The sequence below is a fragment of the Triticum urartu genome, chromosome 5, assembly GCF_003073215.2.
Source record: "Triticum urartu cultivar G1812 chromosome 5, Tu2.1, whole genome shotgun sequence".
Taxonomy (NCBI): Eukaryota; Viridiplantae; Streptophyta; class Magnoliopsida; order Poales; family Poaceae; genus Triticum; species Triticum urartu.
Genome location: NC_053026.1, coordinates 9,552,489 through 9,567,756, shown reverse-complemented (window position 1 = coordinate 9,567,756; position 15,268 = coordinate 9,552,489). Strand labels below are relative to the sequence as shown.

The 15,268-nt window shown below is 43.1% G+C and overlaps 1 protein-coding gene across 1 annotated transcript; it reads right to left on the bottom strand.

Annotated features, from left to right (window-relative positions):
• Positions 1 to 297: 297 nt before the first annotated feature.
• On the bottom strand, positions 298 to 3,066 carry LOC125555429. The gene is made up of 2 exons (XM_048718391.1): positions 1,852 to 3,066; positions 298 to 1,724 (listed from the first exon to the last, which is right to left on the bottom strand). The coding sequence occupies exons 1-2, from the start codon at positions 3,025 to 3,027 to the stop codon at positions 567 to 569; spliced, it is 2,334 nt and encodes a 777-aa protein (XP_048574348.1). The 5' UTR covers positions 3,028 to 3,066; the 3' UTR covers positions 298 to 566.
• Between the last annotated feature and the right edge of the window lie 12,202 nt (positions 3,067 to 15,268).

Below are 15,268 nucleotides of genomic sequence, written 5' to 3'. Positions count from 1 at the left end.
AAGGAATCTTCGGCTGGCTGTTGCACACCGTAAAAAGCTAGCCTCCTGCTAGTACACACTAAGAGCTGTGAGCTGTCGGACGTATAGGGGCCGGCCCACCAAGGCGGACGTGAGCGCAAGACTGTTTCGTTTGTTTCAGGCTTTATGACAAATCAAAATCAGACAAACAAGATAAACAATAAGAAGGTGGCGTTGACATCATATACTTAGATGTGAGATATTATCTCACATCTAGATGTAACATAGACAGACCCTAAATAATAAATAAGATCACAACCGATCGGCCGCAAGCAAACATTGACCCTTTACAAACCAGAAAAAACAACAACAAGGACTTACTTTATTTATTACATGCGCAAAAAGCAACAAGGACATGAAACCGGAAAGAAACCTTCTCCAGGTAGTTCGATGCATGCATATACGAGACAACCATAAGAGGAGGGACAAGACTAACATAAAATAAGTACAGGTAGAGCTAGGATAGCATGCATGGTTTGTTTTGAAGACCGATGAAAACGAAAGGGGCGGATGGAGACCCTGGTCCTGCTGCCGTACGTGATGTTGAGTTAGCAGCACCTTTTATCAATGGAGAGGTGTCCGGTCATGTGCCAGCTCTCCTTCTGGCCAGCTTGGCCGCCGACGTAGGGGCACCGGGGCTGGAAGTCGTCGTGCCAGCTTTCCAGCATCTTCCACTTGGTGTTGGGGTCGAGCTCGTCGTCGGCACGGCCGGACCATGTAGGCGTGGAGTACTCGTAGCGGCTGTGCGTGACGCGGTGGAACTTCTGGATGTCCTTGTTCTTGGCCATGTCCTCTGTGTCTATAAGGTTGACGGAGAAGATGTCGCCGTAGGGCCTGACCGAGTGCGTGAAGTGTGGCATGGAGATGGGGTCGGCGGAGACGGCGGCGAGGTCGGCGGCGAAGACGATGCTCATCATGTCGGGGCTGAACACAGGGTGGTTGATGTGGCCCGCAATGGTTGGCGCGCTGTAGATCACGCGCACAGGCACCGGCACCACCCCCTTGACCTTGTCCTTGGCGCTCACCAGGTAGACGGCGAAGTAGCCGGGGTCCAGGCCGTGGTCCAGCTCCGGCTCGCCGGCCGGCTTGAAGACGTCCTTCTCCGGCCTGCCGGAGGAGGAGAAGACGATCCAGTCGCAGCCTTCCCTGGGCGACCAGCTGCAGTGGGTATCCGTCCACGGCCCGTCCGTGAGCTGGTCCACGCCGAGAGCCTCCCCTTTGATGGCGTCGATGATGAAGAGGTTCTTGTGCTTCCTCTCCCCTCCCACCCTGTCCCTGCTGGAGCGGAACACGAGCTTGTCCCCCATGGCGTTGGTGGACGGGAAGGCGCAGTTGAAGGGCTTGTCGGTGAGGGGCAGCGCCCTCCGCCTCCCGGGGGCGGACACGTCGGGGATCCTCATGATCTGCACCGGCTCATCGATGGTGAAGGCCGGGCCTTCGCAGACGTAGAGCGTGTCCAGCTCGTCGTTCTGGTTCCACGACGTGGAGAAGACGCTCTTCTCTTTCCTCACCTTGTAGACGATGCGCAGGCCGCCTTGGCTGTCGGCCAGCCACACGGCCTTGAACTCGTTGTCCACGAAGGCCAGCTTCTTGCCGTTCTTGGAGATTGACGGGAACACGCCCGTCACCCTGAACAGCCCCACATCCGCATGGTGCGACTGCACCTTGTCGAACTTCCTCTCGATGCTTGTGATTTTATTATTATCCTGCAGACATTATATAGGTATATCATATGCGAAAATCCACGTCCATATCATATGTGCCCGGCCGGCCAATATATAGGGTACGTAAAGAATTAATCAATTTGAGAAATTCATTAGCAACTGGCCGGACCTTGATCATGATGGGTCGTAGCTTATCGGTTCTGCAGCGGTGGTAGCCGATGCGGCTGCCGCCATCGAGCACGAAGGGGTTGTAGTGGTCCCCTTCCCTCCTCATCATCTGGGTGATCTTCACGGGCGGCTTCTCCGTCGTGGCCGTGTCGAAAATCTGGATGTGCCGGTACTGCGACTCCACGCGGTCCACCATCTTCTGGACTTGCTTGGATTTCTCCCCGATGAACGCCACGGCCACTCTGGTCTCGCTGATGGCCGCCGGGGTCATGGCGTCCATGCCTACCGGGGTTACCCGCTCTTCCCTGCCGGTGGCGATGTCGTACCGGAACACGGCCCACGCTGCGGTGTTGGTGGGCGGGTTTTGGTCGAACCCTCGGTGGAAGAAGATGACGTTGTCGCTTCCCCATGTCGGCCACCCGCCGTCCTTGATCACAACCTTGCGGCCCAGGCGTCCCTGCGCCCCCTTGTCCACGTTCATGATCACGATCTGGGTCTTGAGGTTCTCGATCTCGCCGTTCCACCTGTTACCGTGGAAGTTGGCCACCGCGACCATCTTCCCGGACGGTGACACGGCCGGGCTCAGGTCGTACTGGCCCAGTGGCGTGAGGCGCTCGGTCTTGCCGTCGGCAAGGTCGGTCCTGTACACCACGGTCCACGGGGTGCGCCGTGTTTTCGCCGGCTCCTTCGTGGACACGTACACGAGCGAGTGGCCGACGGCGCAGCGTCCGCCGTTCACCGTGAAGCCGCCGGCGATGCAGCCGCTGTCCTCCATGCGCACACCGCCACCGACGCCATAGATGTCACCCAGCAGGCTCAGCACCTTCACCACCTGGCCGGTGGCGGGGCGGCGCAGGGCCAGGTGCAGCGTCTCGAGGCCGCGGTCCCTCTCGGAGACGAAGACCAGGCCGGTGACATGGCCCTTGTCCACGTCCTCCAGGGTGGCGCCGCAGTCGGAGGCCATCTTGGGGTTCTTCTTTCCCATGAAGGCCAGGATCTCCCTGAGCGCGGCCGCCGGGATGGCATGCCCGTTCTGGTTGTAGGACTCGTCGTCGGTGAGCAGCAGCTCGTCCTCGTAAGAGGATGGCGGCGGATCAATGGGGCAGGAGAAGATGCCCAGGGGCACCGGTGGCCTGTAGGTCCCGAAGAAGGAGATGCTGCCGCGGCTCTCCCCCATTATGGCGACCAAGTGAAAGCTTAAGAAAGCAGGAAGAAGAAGAAGCTAGCTCTTCTTCACTTATGATCGATTGCCTTGTGGTTGTGTGCTTAGATGAGGCTCTCCGATGCCTGATTTATAGTTGGATGGACGGAGCTAGCCTGCCTCTTAATTATCATCTCAGTCCGTTCTGTATTTTGGATCAAGCTTAACCATAAAATTGGCTTGGAAAATATTAAATGATACTCCCTCCGTACACAAATAAGTGTACATCTACCTTTTATCGCAAGTCAAAATTTTAAAAATTCGATCAATTATATAGAAAAAAGTAGTAATATATATGACATCGGTATATTATGAAAGAACATTTCAAAATGAATCTACTGATACTAATTTAGTGTCATAAGTTCTACTACTTTTTCCTAGAAAGTTGGTCGAAGTTTTAAAACTTTGACTTAGGAGAAAAACTAGATGTACACTTATTCATGGATGGAGGAAGTATGGCAGTCCATGGCATTTTTCGGAGTGTGTAAATTGCAGTGGCATTTTTCTGAATCATCACAATTAGAGTGGCATTTATCAAATTAACCCATTAAAAAAAGGGTAATGTTATCTGGCTGGGAGGGGGATGTCAAGCAAACGCTTTTTCCTGACTGTTTTAGTTGCTTCGTGAGATCAAACGGCGTCTGTTTTAAACCAAAAAATGCCTAGTTTTGGAGAAACTGCCATGTTTTTTGAAGGAGTTGTCATCCCCTCACAACTAAAGCTATTAGCGCAATCGTTCCAAATGCCAACCCCTTCTAGCGAAAGTTCGCCAGGTAAGAGGGTCCCAAAAAAATGATGGTATAGTACTATTTTTTTGCGAGATAGTACTATTTTTGTTATATATAAATTATATTTTATGTATTCGTCTGATGTCTCTTTCATGCAGAATTTGGCCAACCCCGCCTTGCGTCATGGTAGCACCTTTTGGGCCGCTTAGGTTTGATCCACCTGACGCAAGGCCGGATATGAATTCGATTGGATTCTAACACAAAGTAGAGTTTTTACGGTTGACTCTATATATGCATCGGCCTTACAACTAAGGTTCTAGTGGACACAATAGCAAAAAAAAATTGGAAGTCAAAATTACTGGAATTTATATTTTTATATGGTATCTTCGCCAAGAGGTGGTCACAAAAAGGACAAGGTCACTCGTCGCATTGGCAGAGACACAAGAAGTGTTGTTTTTATCATTATGATGAGGCAATTGAACGCCTTTTCCTTCAGTGTCACTTTACACATTCTACGTGCCCAGCCATTCAAGTTGGCTCTAACTTGTATTCGCCTCGCAGTGTTGCCAACACTTATATTCATTGACTAGATGGTATACCACATAAGTTTAGAGCGCTTATGAGCATGGGATTGTTTGTCTTATTATGGTCGCTATGACTATGTAGAAATGACATGGTTTTTTATCATAAAGTTCATCTCCTATGCAGGTTACCTACTAGTTTACCCATTTTCTCTGTTTGTGGTCATGTCTAGAACGAGTAGAGTACTGATTACTATTTAGCATAGTGTATACACGATTCGAGCAGGTAGCTAGAGATGTTTTTACCACAGATTCGTGCATAGAGTACTGATTACTATTTAGCATAGTGCCTTTTCCCCTTTTCATTTGGGCGCCTCTGTTTCGATAAGGCTGAGAGGAGAGAGCTCGAGGAGGCGATTCCTTCTATTCATGTTGATTTCGAGATATCCCACCGGTCGATCTTGCATTCTCCCCCCTTTCTCTTCGATCCTTGGTTGCCGCGGTTTGTCGTTCTTGTCTTTCTCCCTCCCCCGTGGGATTTGGCTTGTGTTGTGCCAGTGTAGCTGTAGCTTCCAGATTTAGGTGAGTTGTTGTCGTGTTGTTGTAGGTTTTATTGTTCTTTGTAGTCCGCCATGATTTCTTCTATTAGTTCTAGGTCTTCGGGTATAGGCGCTGGTAGGTGGTTGTTCAAGGTCATCTGATGGTTTTGGTCGTCTCACCCTTCCCTCGTTGAAGTTCTCCCCAGTCCAGTGCTTGATTTGTTTCCTTCGCTGTAGATGTAGAAGTAGGTGAGGCTGTAGTTGTAGCGGTGAATATCCCTCGTGTTTTTGTTGCAGATGGTAGTTGTAGGTGCATGGATATAGCAGTGGATTCGAGTCCCCTGTTGATTTCTTTTCTACTAGGCTGGTGGCTGGATGTCTATTCCGCCTGCTTTTTTGTTGTTAGATGTAGTTTGATTCTGATGGCTCATGCGATGTAGATGTAGATGCTAATGGTGTATCCTTCGTCTGAATTTGTTTGCCCTTCTATGTAGATTAGTTGCTTTTTGATTCAGTTACCTGCTCAACTATGGTTTCTGATGTGTTTAGTTTCCTGCTTAGTAGTAAGTGGTCTCTGTATTGGTTCATGTTGCTGTTGTAGTTCTTGAATTTGTTCAGTTACCCGCTGGTAGTTTAGATGCAAGTGTGTAGTTTCCCTAGTTTAGGGTTTTCTCATTGTATCAGATTCAATGAGTCAGCTCTGCTTTATTCCTGTGTCTATATGGTTTTCTGGTGCATTTCACTGGGTGTATTTCACTATAATCCACATGTGTTTTTTAGCCCTGTATTGGTTCAGTAGGTGTTTCCCTTATTTTGTCAGTGTTAGATCATCCTACTGAATTTGTGTCTACTTGCCCTGTAGTGCTGATGTATTTTAGTGTAAGCTCAGACACTTTTGATGTATTTTCAGTGTAATATACCCCGGAATTATATGTATTTTATCCCATATTTTGAGTGTATTTGTCAGTGTAATATACCCTAGAATTATAGTGTAATTTAGCCCATATTTTCAGTGTAATACCCATGATTATTTTTTGTATTTACAGTGTATTAGAGTGTAATTTACAATGTAATCATAGTGTAATTTGTCCCATAATTAAAGTGTAATTCTCATGCTACTTATATGTAGTAACAGTATAATCTTCCCATAATTATAGTGTAAGTTTCCCCATAATTTTCAGTGTAGCCCTGATGCTTCTCATATGTAATTACAGTATAAAATTCCCCCTAATTACAGTGTAAATTCTCCTATAATTATAGTGTAACCGTCATCCTTTCCATAATTTCTGTTTTTTTATTTTAATTTCACGCTCATTCTTGTTATATATTCTTTGTATCGTTGCGCTGCAGTTCTTGTGATTATGATCTATATTTGAGTCGTCCACTGCTGTATTTGCGGTGCAGTATTTGTATTTTTGTTGTAGTTGTAAGGAGGTAGCTGGTTGTTGTGTATCAGTTTTTTCTTTTAATAGTGGTATTTAATTGTTTGAGTTACCTTGTAATACCAAATATTTACTCTACAATGGGATTTGCAGTGTGATATACCCTAGATTTACGCTGTAATATACCCCGAATTACACTACAATTTGCCCGGTTTACTGTGTAATTTGCCTCAGAGTTTCACTATATTTACACTTGTTTTTACACTGTATTTTGAGTCATACTCGCACTGTACTCTGTAAGTTACACTGTAATTTGTCCAGATTTACGCTGTAATACCCCTAGATTTACTTTTGTAACTTACCTCTGAATTTCCCACTGTAATCCATGTGCTACTTTCACTGCAATATACCCCATATTTACACTATATTATGTTCTGTTTTTGGCAGTGTAATTCATGTGCCTTTTCTATGTAATTTGCCTAGATTGCTGTGCAATTTGCCTCAGAGTTTGACTGTATTTAGTTTGGTTTTGAGTGATACTTGCACTGTACGCTGTAAGTTACACTATAATTTGCCCAGATTTACGCTGTAACACCCTAGATTCACTTTTGTAATTTACCTCTGAATTTCCCACTGTAATTCATGTGCTACTTTCACTGCAATATACCCTATATTTACACTATATTATCTTCAGTTCTTGGCAGTGTAATTCATGTGCTTTTTCTATGTAATTTGCCTAGATTACTGTGTAATTTGCCTCGGAGTTTGACTGTATTTAGTCTGGTTTTGAGTGATACTCGCACTGTAAGTTACACTATGTCATGCCAGATGCATGATTGATATTTACGCTGTTGTTCCACAGTTTAGTTCTTCGCTGTAATATGCCTCAGATTTACCCTGTAATTTCACTGATTCATTTGCACTATAATATGATGAAGGATATGCTCTGCACTTTTCAGCTCCCTTACAGTGTATTTGTACTGAGATTTATATTGTAATTCAGCCACATTACTATGTAATTTTCAGCTTCTTTACTCCGTACACCTTTTTCATTTCTTTATTTTCATGTGTCATGTAATCTGTTTTTTAGGTTTAGTTTCATGGGGAGGCTACGGAAAGTCTCTCACAAGGATGTTCTGCCAGTCTCCTCTATTAAGAATGCTGATTCTTTGAATGATCCTTTTGTGCCTAGCGACTTTGCGGTAGATGGTTCTAATGCTATGTCTTTGGTAGTTATTTCTGTCTTATTCTCTTGTTTTATTTTCTTCTTTATTCTCTCTTTCAGTTTATTAATTCTTGTGTCTATTGACTGTACCTTTTTTCAGTAACTTTCTGGTGATGATGGACAATTTGAGAAAGCTCTTTTCGAGTTCTATGTGAATCATGTGAGTTTTTATATTCTAGTTCTAATTCATGTATTGTTTTTCTGATGACTTATCTGTTTATTTGGATTGATGCTTGCATTTTTTTGTTTTTCCAGAAGGAATGTGGTTAGTTCCTTTTTTGTCTTGACTTTATTTTCTGTTCTTCTCTATTTTGGTTGCACATCTCATGGAATTTTGGTAGGGTTTGCCCCCAATGTATCTTAATTTATTTTTAATTTTAATGTACTTCTCCTTCTGTTTTTGCAGAGGCAGAAACGATCTTATGATTTCCCAGTTTGTTCAACATTCACTAGATATTTTGGAAAGGTTTTCTCAGGTGTTGTGCAACCAAACAGAGAAGAACAGTCAACAAGCATTCTTTTTCTTCCATCATGTCAGCAAGTATTTTTGAGAGATTTTTCTGAACCTGTGGATAGTCTCTTGAATGACCTTCCTCTGTCCTCAACCAAGTTTTTGCATCTGTTCTTCCCCCTTGCTTCTCTCCAGGTACTTGCCCCTCTGCCATGTCTTTGTTTTGTTGCGGTTCTTTGTTCTTCTCTCTCCCCCTCTCCCATGGCTCCTCCTAGATGAGTTCTGTGTGTAACAGTGTAAGGTGAGATCTGAGGGGTAGGGTAGTAGAGTTTGGGACCTCGTGTGGGATGCAACAAGCAAGTTGAAGAAGGGTCCTGGGAGTCGCCAGCTACTTCCTGATTTTAGTTTTTTTTTTCTTTTTCAGGTGCTTTGTGGTCCAGCAAAGGGAAATGAGCATGGGCGACCGATCCAGGATGGTTTTGTATTGGTTAGTTAAACCGGGTCAGATTTTTAGCCTGACCCGTTTTTTTGGGCATACAAACATACAACGGTAGTAGGTTTTTGGACATACAGTTGTCAACATTTGATTTGTTAGGAAATTTGAATGTTTTCCAGTTGTAAATCAGTCAAATGCTAAATAGACAGTCCCTTATTTTTTATCTTCTCCTGTTTAGCACCTTGTGCTTTGCTTCACTTTGAACCAATGTTGTAACAAGTTTTAAAGCCTTATGACACCGCCCTGACCTGCACGGTCCTCCCTTAGCCCCATGCCCCGCCACCAAGTGAAAATTATCAGCCTCCATCAAGCCCGTGGCACTATACTGCACAATGAGGCAGGAGGGAATCCCTAAGTGCCTCGCGTGCGGATCAACATGATGAAAATCCATCTCGTAGAGAGAAAGCCGAGGTGAAAAACCATAAAGACACAGTTAATGATTGCAGAAAAATCAAGAGAAAATCCTCACTAGTAAATTCGACATATAAATATTGCCTAGAACAATGTCGAACGAGGACATGTTGGCGAAAGGTGACAACATGTAGCCTATCTTCACCATGATGTCGACACCACCTAACGCGATGATGCCACCTCAGTGACCACTGAAAGGCCCCTCCTCCACCATGTAGGCTATCTTCAAAGTTCATCCCCACAACATGCCGTGCGACACCATGAGAGAAATCTAATAACTGTTATGAGTTGGCATGCGTTGCCAGGCGGCCACCACGATAACAACCGGGGGGTGGCAAGTGAGGGGGAATGTCGTGGCGGCAAGCTCTGGTCGCCGAATATAATCAACATTACTTTTGCTTTGGGTCAAGTTAATGGTACGTGCATGTGACAGTGTAAGTTACAGGTTTTCTAACAGTAGAAAGACCGACCGAGTCCTCCATTTGGAGTCTACCTTCCGAGCATGAAAATTGTCCTTTGCTGGTAGGTACTACCTCTGAGGTACTAGTATAATCCAGAAAATATAATGGTTCAATTTAGTGGATGTGTCGCTAGTTCTTTGTACACCTGCAGACCTGCTTGACTATATTATAGATATTTCATGTGTTATCTTTTTTACGGGATGTCATGCATTATCTTAATTTAACCTACGTACTATCTAAATTGTTTGATTAGTTCCAATAGTACAATCTAGAAAACTACTATGGACTGGGTTTGTTTAATTAGGGCCAATAGTACAGTCTAGAAAACTATTAAGGTCTGGATTTGTTTGATTGGGGCCAATAGTACAGTCTAGTTAACTATCCAGGTATGAGTTAAGCATCACAATTTTTGTGCACTTCCTTGAATACATATTAAACGAAGTGATGAAATCTCGAATGCAGTCAATACTAGCTAGCTGAATTATTGTAGCTGCAAAGGGGTGTTCTCGTTGATGGTCGGTTTCTGAAAAAGTGTGAGGAAATGTTAGTAACTGATTAAGGTCTCATTTGGTTCATAGGGTAGGAAAATCATAGGAAATGAGATGGCATGTATGTCAAATCCTATGAGGAAAAGGAAAGAAGTTGTCTTTTGGTTCACACTATAGGATTTTTTTTTCATTGAGTCTAGTCTAATGTTTATGCCTCCTTTGGTTCATAGGGTAAGAAAATCATAAGAATAGAAAAGTCATAGAAAATGAGATGATATGTATCTCAAATCCTATGAATAGGAATAGAAAAGGAGATGCCCTTTGATTCACATCATAGGACTTTTTTCATTGAGTCTAGGCTAATGTTTATTTTCCTATGAAATGTGGGGGATGTTAAGATTTCCTCCGTAGGAGTAGGATTTCATTCCTACAAACCAAAGGGCTCTAGAAGAATTTTTCCTATAGAAATCCTATCATATGGAAATCCTACAAAATCCCTCCAAACTAAAGGAGGCCTTATTTCGTATGAAATGTGAAGGATAGGAAGAATTCCTCCATAGGAATAGGATTTTGTTCCTACAAATCAAAGGGCTCTAAAGGGTTTTTTCCTTATAGAAATCCTATCCTATGGAATTCCTACAAAATTCCTCGAAACCAAAGGAGGCCTAAGCCCTTCGCAATATGGCAAAGCTTTTTGTCAACTCTTCCATCATAACTACAGATGGAATAATATAATGTACATTGTGCTTTATCTCTTGCTCCGGGTAAACTTAAGACCATGTGCATCTAACCGTGGCGTTGGAAATTGTGTAACTAAAGAAAGACCGACCGAGTCATCTATTTGGAGTCTTAATTAATTTGTAATTATTAGCCATACACAACCTATTCAGACTCGATGGTCTATCGCAAGATATAGACTTGATCATGTAGTCGCTAACTTTTGCTTACTAATACTTGGGAGAGCTGCCTCTAACCAATTCCAAGTGAAATATATCAAATAACTTAACTAACTTGGAGGGTTGGAGAAATTAATTTGAGCCGGGTGCACTCCTGCTTCGACCCTATGGCACCACTGTCGCATGCACCCCGCTGCTTTAGCCCCACGCTCTATAACGAAGTGCTACCTACTAGCCTTGGCCAAGCTAGTGCCACGACATTGGATGCTGAGGTGCAAGAGAAACCCTAGGGGCCTCTATGTTGATCAGCATGTTGAATCTATCCCGTATTGCAAAACTGAGCTAAAACTAAACAATTCTTAGTTCATTATTGGAGTAAAATCGAGTGAAAACCCTGGCAAGGGAAATACATGTGTAACCTACGCCTAGAGCACTACTGAAGCTGGAAAGGTGGGCACACATGGTACAAAACATAGCAAAGCACAACTCCGAGGGCAATGATCCATGTCATCGTTTATCGTATATCGCACTAAACCCGACGACTACGACGGCACCATCCCTTATGCCACACCGAATGTCCAAGCACGACTGCCAATTACGCCAACACAAGACAATGGCATGCTGACTGAATCCCCATGACAACATGTCAACACCACATAAAACAACGACACCACCTCCTTGACCACCGGCAGGCCTCCTCCGTCACTGCATTGCTCGCCACCGAAGCTCGATTCTGCAACACCACGCGGCACCGCCACTAGGGAAATCGCAACAACATTCATCACTTCATGTGCAATGCCAGTCGATGACCACCAGCAATAGTGACGGGAAGTGGCAAGTGAGGGGGACGGTCAGGACTGTTGGCTTTGTTTGCTGTCGGTGTCGCCTCTGTTAGGCAACTCAGGGCCATGTTGGGTATTTGCTTTAGATTATTCAAGTGTAGCTCACCAAATTTCCATGAAATGATTATCATTTAGTATAAATATGTATCAAGCAAGAGCTAAGGTAGACAAGCACTCAATTGCATAACTTGAAGTTTCACTACTGTAGTAATATTGATTGAGGTGAAAACAAAAGGTTTTCCCTCAAGGTTCACTACCGTAAGCTAGCTAGTTTCTTTGTTCTTCAAAGAACGAAGCCAACTTACTTATATACAATTTAATAGAAATTAATAATTCCTATAATTAATAAACGGAAAATATCAATTTTCATACCAATATCCTCTTACTTAATGCATGGCTGGCTTGGTAGCTTCTGGTCGTAATGATGTGTTCTAGTTTTGTTAATTATCATCATGTGCCGAAAGACAATAAAAACTCTCGGCTAGTGCCCAGCAGTCAAGTCTTTAGAAGTATTAAGGTCTTCCCAATCTAGTTCAAGTAGATTTTTTTTTATTTGGACTTGATGTCATTTGGTGTAAGTCATCACACACACAAAAAAAGAACTGTTCAACATCCTCTATTTTTTATTGTCCATTACGTGTGTGCTTGCATGCGTGTACCTATAGGTGAATGTGTCCTTTTTCAGTGGCATGCTATAGCAGGCCTCCCCTTCTATTAATCCAAGATTGCCCCTAGACGGTAGCAAGAGGCAGTTGCACCGAGGTGCACAAGTTCTTTCAAATTATGCCATGACTGTCTGTTGTGAGGATATGACAGTTATCTTTTGCGTTTATGTAGGATAATCTGCAAATATATAATGGTTCGATCTAGTGGCGACATTGCTATTATGTGTACACCTCCTTGACTACATAATACTTGTAAATGGACATTCAATCCCAATCACATTCAACATCACCATGCACGTTACACCGGCTGATAGTTATTTCCCAACAACAGAAAAAGATGAGGGCTGTTAGAGATTGAGAAAGCCCTATGCAATACGGCAAAAAATTCTTCAACTCTTCCATGTTCTATCATAAAAATAGGTATTGTTCAACTTGCTGCGCATAGGTCCACATGGAAGAATATAATGTACATGATGTTTATGTCTTTAATCTGCAAGAGCTGCGTGTGAATGTCGAGTTGGAATTTGTAACCGAAGAAAGACCGACTGAATCATATGTCTGGAGTCTTAATTAATTATTAATAGGCAGGATGATTTTTTTTTCTATTCGACAATTTATTATATTAGAGCATTTATTGTACCATAAGCCTCGAACATCTGGTAGCTAAAAGACCGATGGAGCCATCTATTTTGAGTCATAATTAGTTGTTCCTAGCTCAGAAGAAAATATTTACTTGATACTTTATTGTAAGACATGCCTCAAACATGTGGTAACTAACTTTTGCATATACAAACTTATGAGAACCTCTGGTAAGACAATTGGTTCGTAAATTGACCAAATAACAAAATTAATTTCACAAGCTAAAGATATTAACTTGGGCCTGATGCAATCGAGCTCTGGCTTTATTCCACCGCTGTCACGTGCATGGTGCTCCCTTAGCCCCACACTCAACCACCAAGCAGAAACTACCGGCCTCCATTGATCCCATGGCACTATATTGCATGTCGAGGCAGGGGGAATTCCTAAGTGCCTCGTGTGCAGGTCAACATGATAAATCCGTCCCGTAGCAGGAAAGATGACATGGAAAACCATAAACTCTAGGTTAAATTTTGCAGAAAAATCTAGCGATAACCCTCACTATAAAATTAGACATCTAAAGAGTGCCTAGAGCAATGCTGAACGAGGACATGTTGGAAAAAGGTGACTCGATACGATTCAGAAGCAAAGCAAACCCTAAGGACCACTAACATAGGAAGGATGATAACCACACTAGCCTGGCATCAACGGCATGCTTATTGAATCACTGCGACCTGATGTTGACACCACACAACCGGAGATGCCACATCCATGATCACTGAAAGACCTCTCTGCCACCATTTAGCGTCTCCTAAAAGTTCGTCTCACCACATCTTGTGCGACACCATGAGAAGAAATCCCACAACCGTCGTGACTTCACTGTCATGCATTGCCACGAGGCCACCATCGGCAATAATGAGGGAGAGTGAGGGTGAGAGAGATGGTAGCTCTAGCAGGCTATGGTCGCCGCAGGCCCGTGTTTTGTCTTGCATTAGAATGTTTAGGTGGGGCTTGCCTAATTTGCATCTTGCAAATTAATCTTCAATGTGTGTGTTTGTGTGTGCGCCCGTGCGCGTGTTTGTTCACAACATAATTTTGATTTTCACTATTGTTAGATTTTTTTTAGGAGAAAACAATAGGTTTCCCTACTTCGTATATGCATATATATATAAAAATATTTATAAATAAAAATATAAAAATAATACTGGTACAAGGCTATAAGATCAATACTAATGTACTACAATAGATGAAATTCTCAGTTCAAGATGGCAATCCTGAATAAGCCTGTATTTGTGTAAGCCCACTACTAATGTACCACAAATTAGAAGAATTTAAATCTGCTAGACTCGAGCTCACATCGTCGAGCTGGAAATTTTCTACTACCTAGCTATTTTTTCTCAAACAAACCTAAATTCTTTATTTAATAGAAAGGTCACGGGTTCGAGTCCTGGAAACAGTCTCTTGCAGAAATGTAGGGAAAGACTACGTACTATAAACCCAAAGTGGTTGGATCCTTCACCGGACCCTGCGCAAGCGGAAATTACGTGCACCGGCTGCCCTTTTTTCAGCAAGTTAATATATAAAAAGAAATATAAATTCACATATATGAACCTCCTGTTTTATTAATCCATAAGATTGCCCCTTAATGTAGAATGTTAGAGAGTAGCAAAGGGGCAGTTGTAGTGAGGTGCTCAACATCATCTTAATTATCCTTTGAACGTATGTCGTGAGAATAGGACAATAGTCTTTTAAGGATAAGTAGTATAATGTAGAAATACAAATGTTTGGTCTGGTGGACGCATCAATGTGTCCTTGTACACCGGCTTGACTATATTATAAATATTCGGGGTGTTATATTAGTGTAGTCTACATACGTACTATCTAAATTGTTTGATTAGGGCCAGATGTGCAGTCTAGAAAACTATTAAGGTCTGGGTCTCTATGATTGGGTCCAATAGTACAATCTAGAACACTATTAGGGGTCGGGTTAAGCATCATGATTTTTCTCTGCACTTCTTGGCCTCAAGGACATATTAAATGACGTGGTGAAATCTAGAATGCAGTCAACAATAGCTAGCTGAATTGGTAGCTATAAGTGGGTATTTATCACTAATGGCTTATTTGATAATAAGTTTTAGGAAATGTTAGTGACTGATTAAGCCCTTTAATACAACAAAGTATTGTTCGACTCTTCCATCATACTTCCATATGGAAGAATATAATGTACATTGCGTTTTATCTTCTGCTTTGGATAAGCTTAAGGTTGCATCTGACCATGGAGTTGGAAATTAGTAATTGAACAAAGACCGACCGAGTCTATTGAAATATATAGGATGGATCATGTAGTCACTAACTTTTGCTTACGTTAGACTTGCAAGAGCTGCCTCTAATTGATTGCATGAGAAATTTATCAAATAGTTTAACTAACTTGAGAAATGGGAGAAATTAATTCGGTCATGATGCACTCCCATGCCCACCCTATGGCACAGCCATCGCATGCACCCTGCTTCCTTAGCACCATGCTCTGTAACCAAGC

What these genes read in the sequence shown, in the direction of transcription:
- LOC125555429 (XM_048718391.1), bottom strand. Translation starts at nt 3,027, where the DNA reads ATGGGGGAGAGCCGCGGCAGCATCTCCTTCTTCGGGACCTACAGGCCA. An exon ending in TACGACCCATCATGATCAAG is followed by an intron (nt 1,725 to 1,851) that starts GTCCGGCCAGTT and finishes TAATGTCTGCAG; the next exon opens with GATAATAATAAAATCACAAG.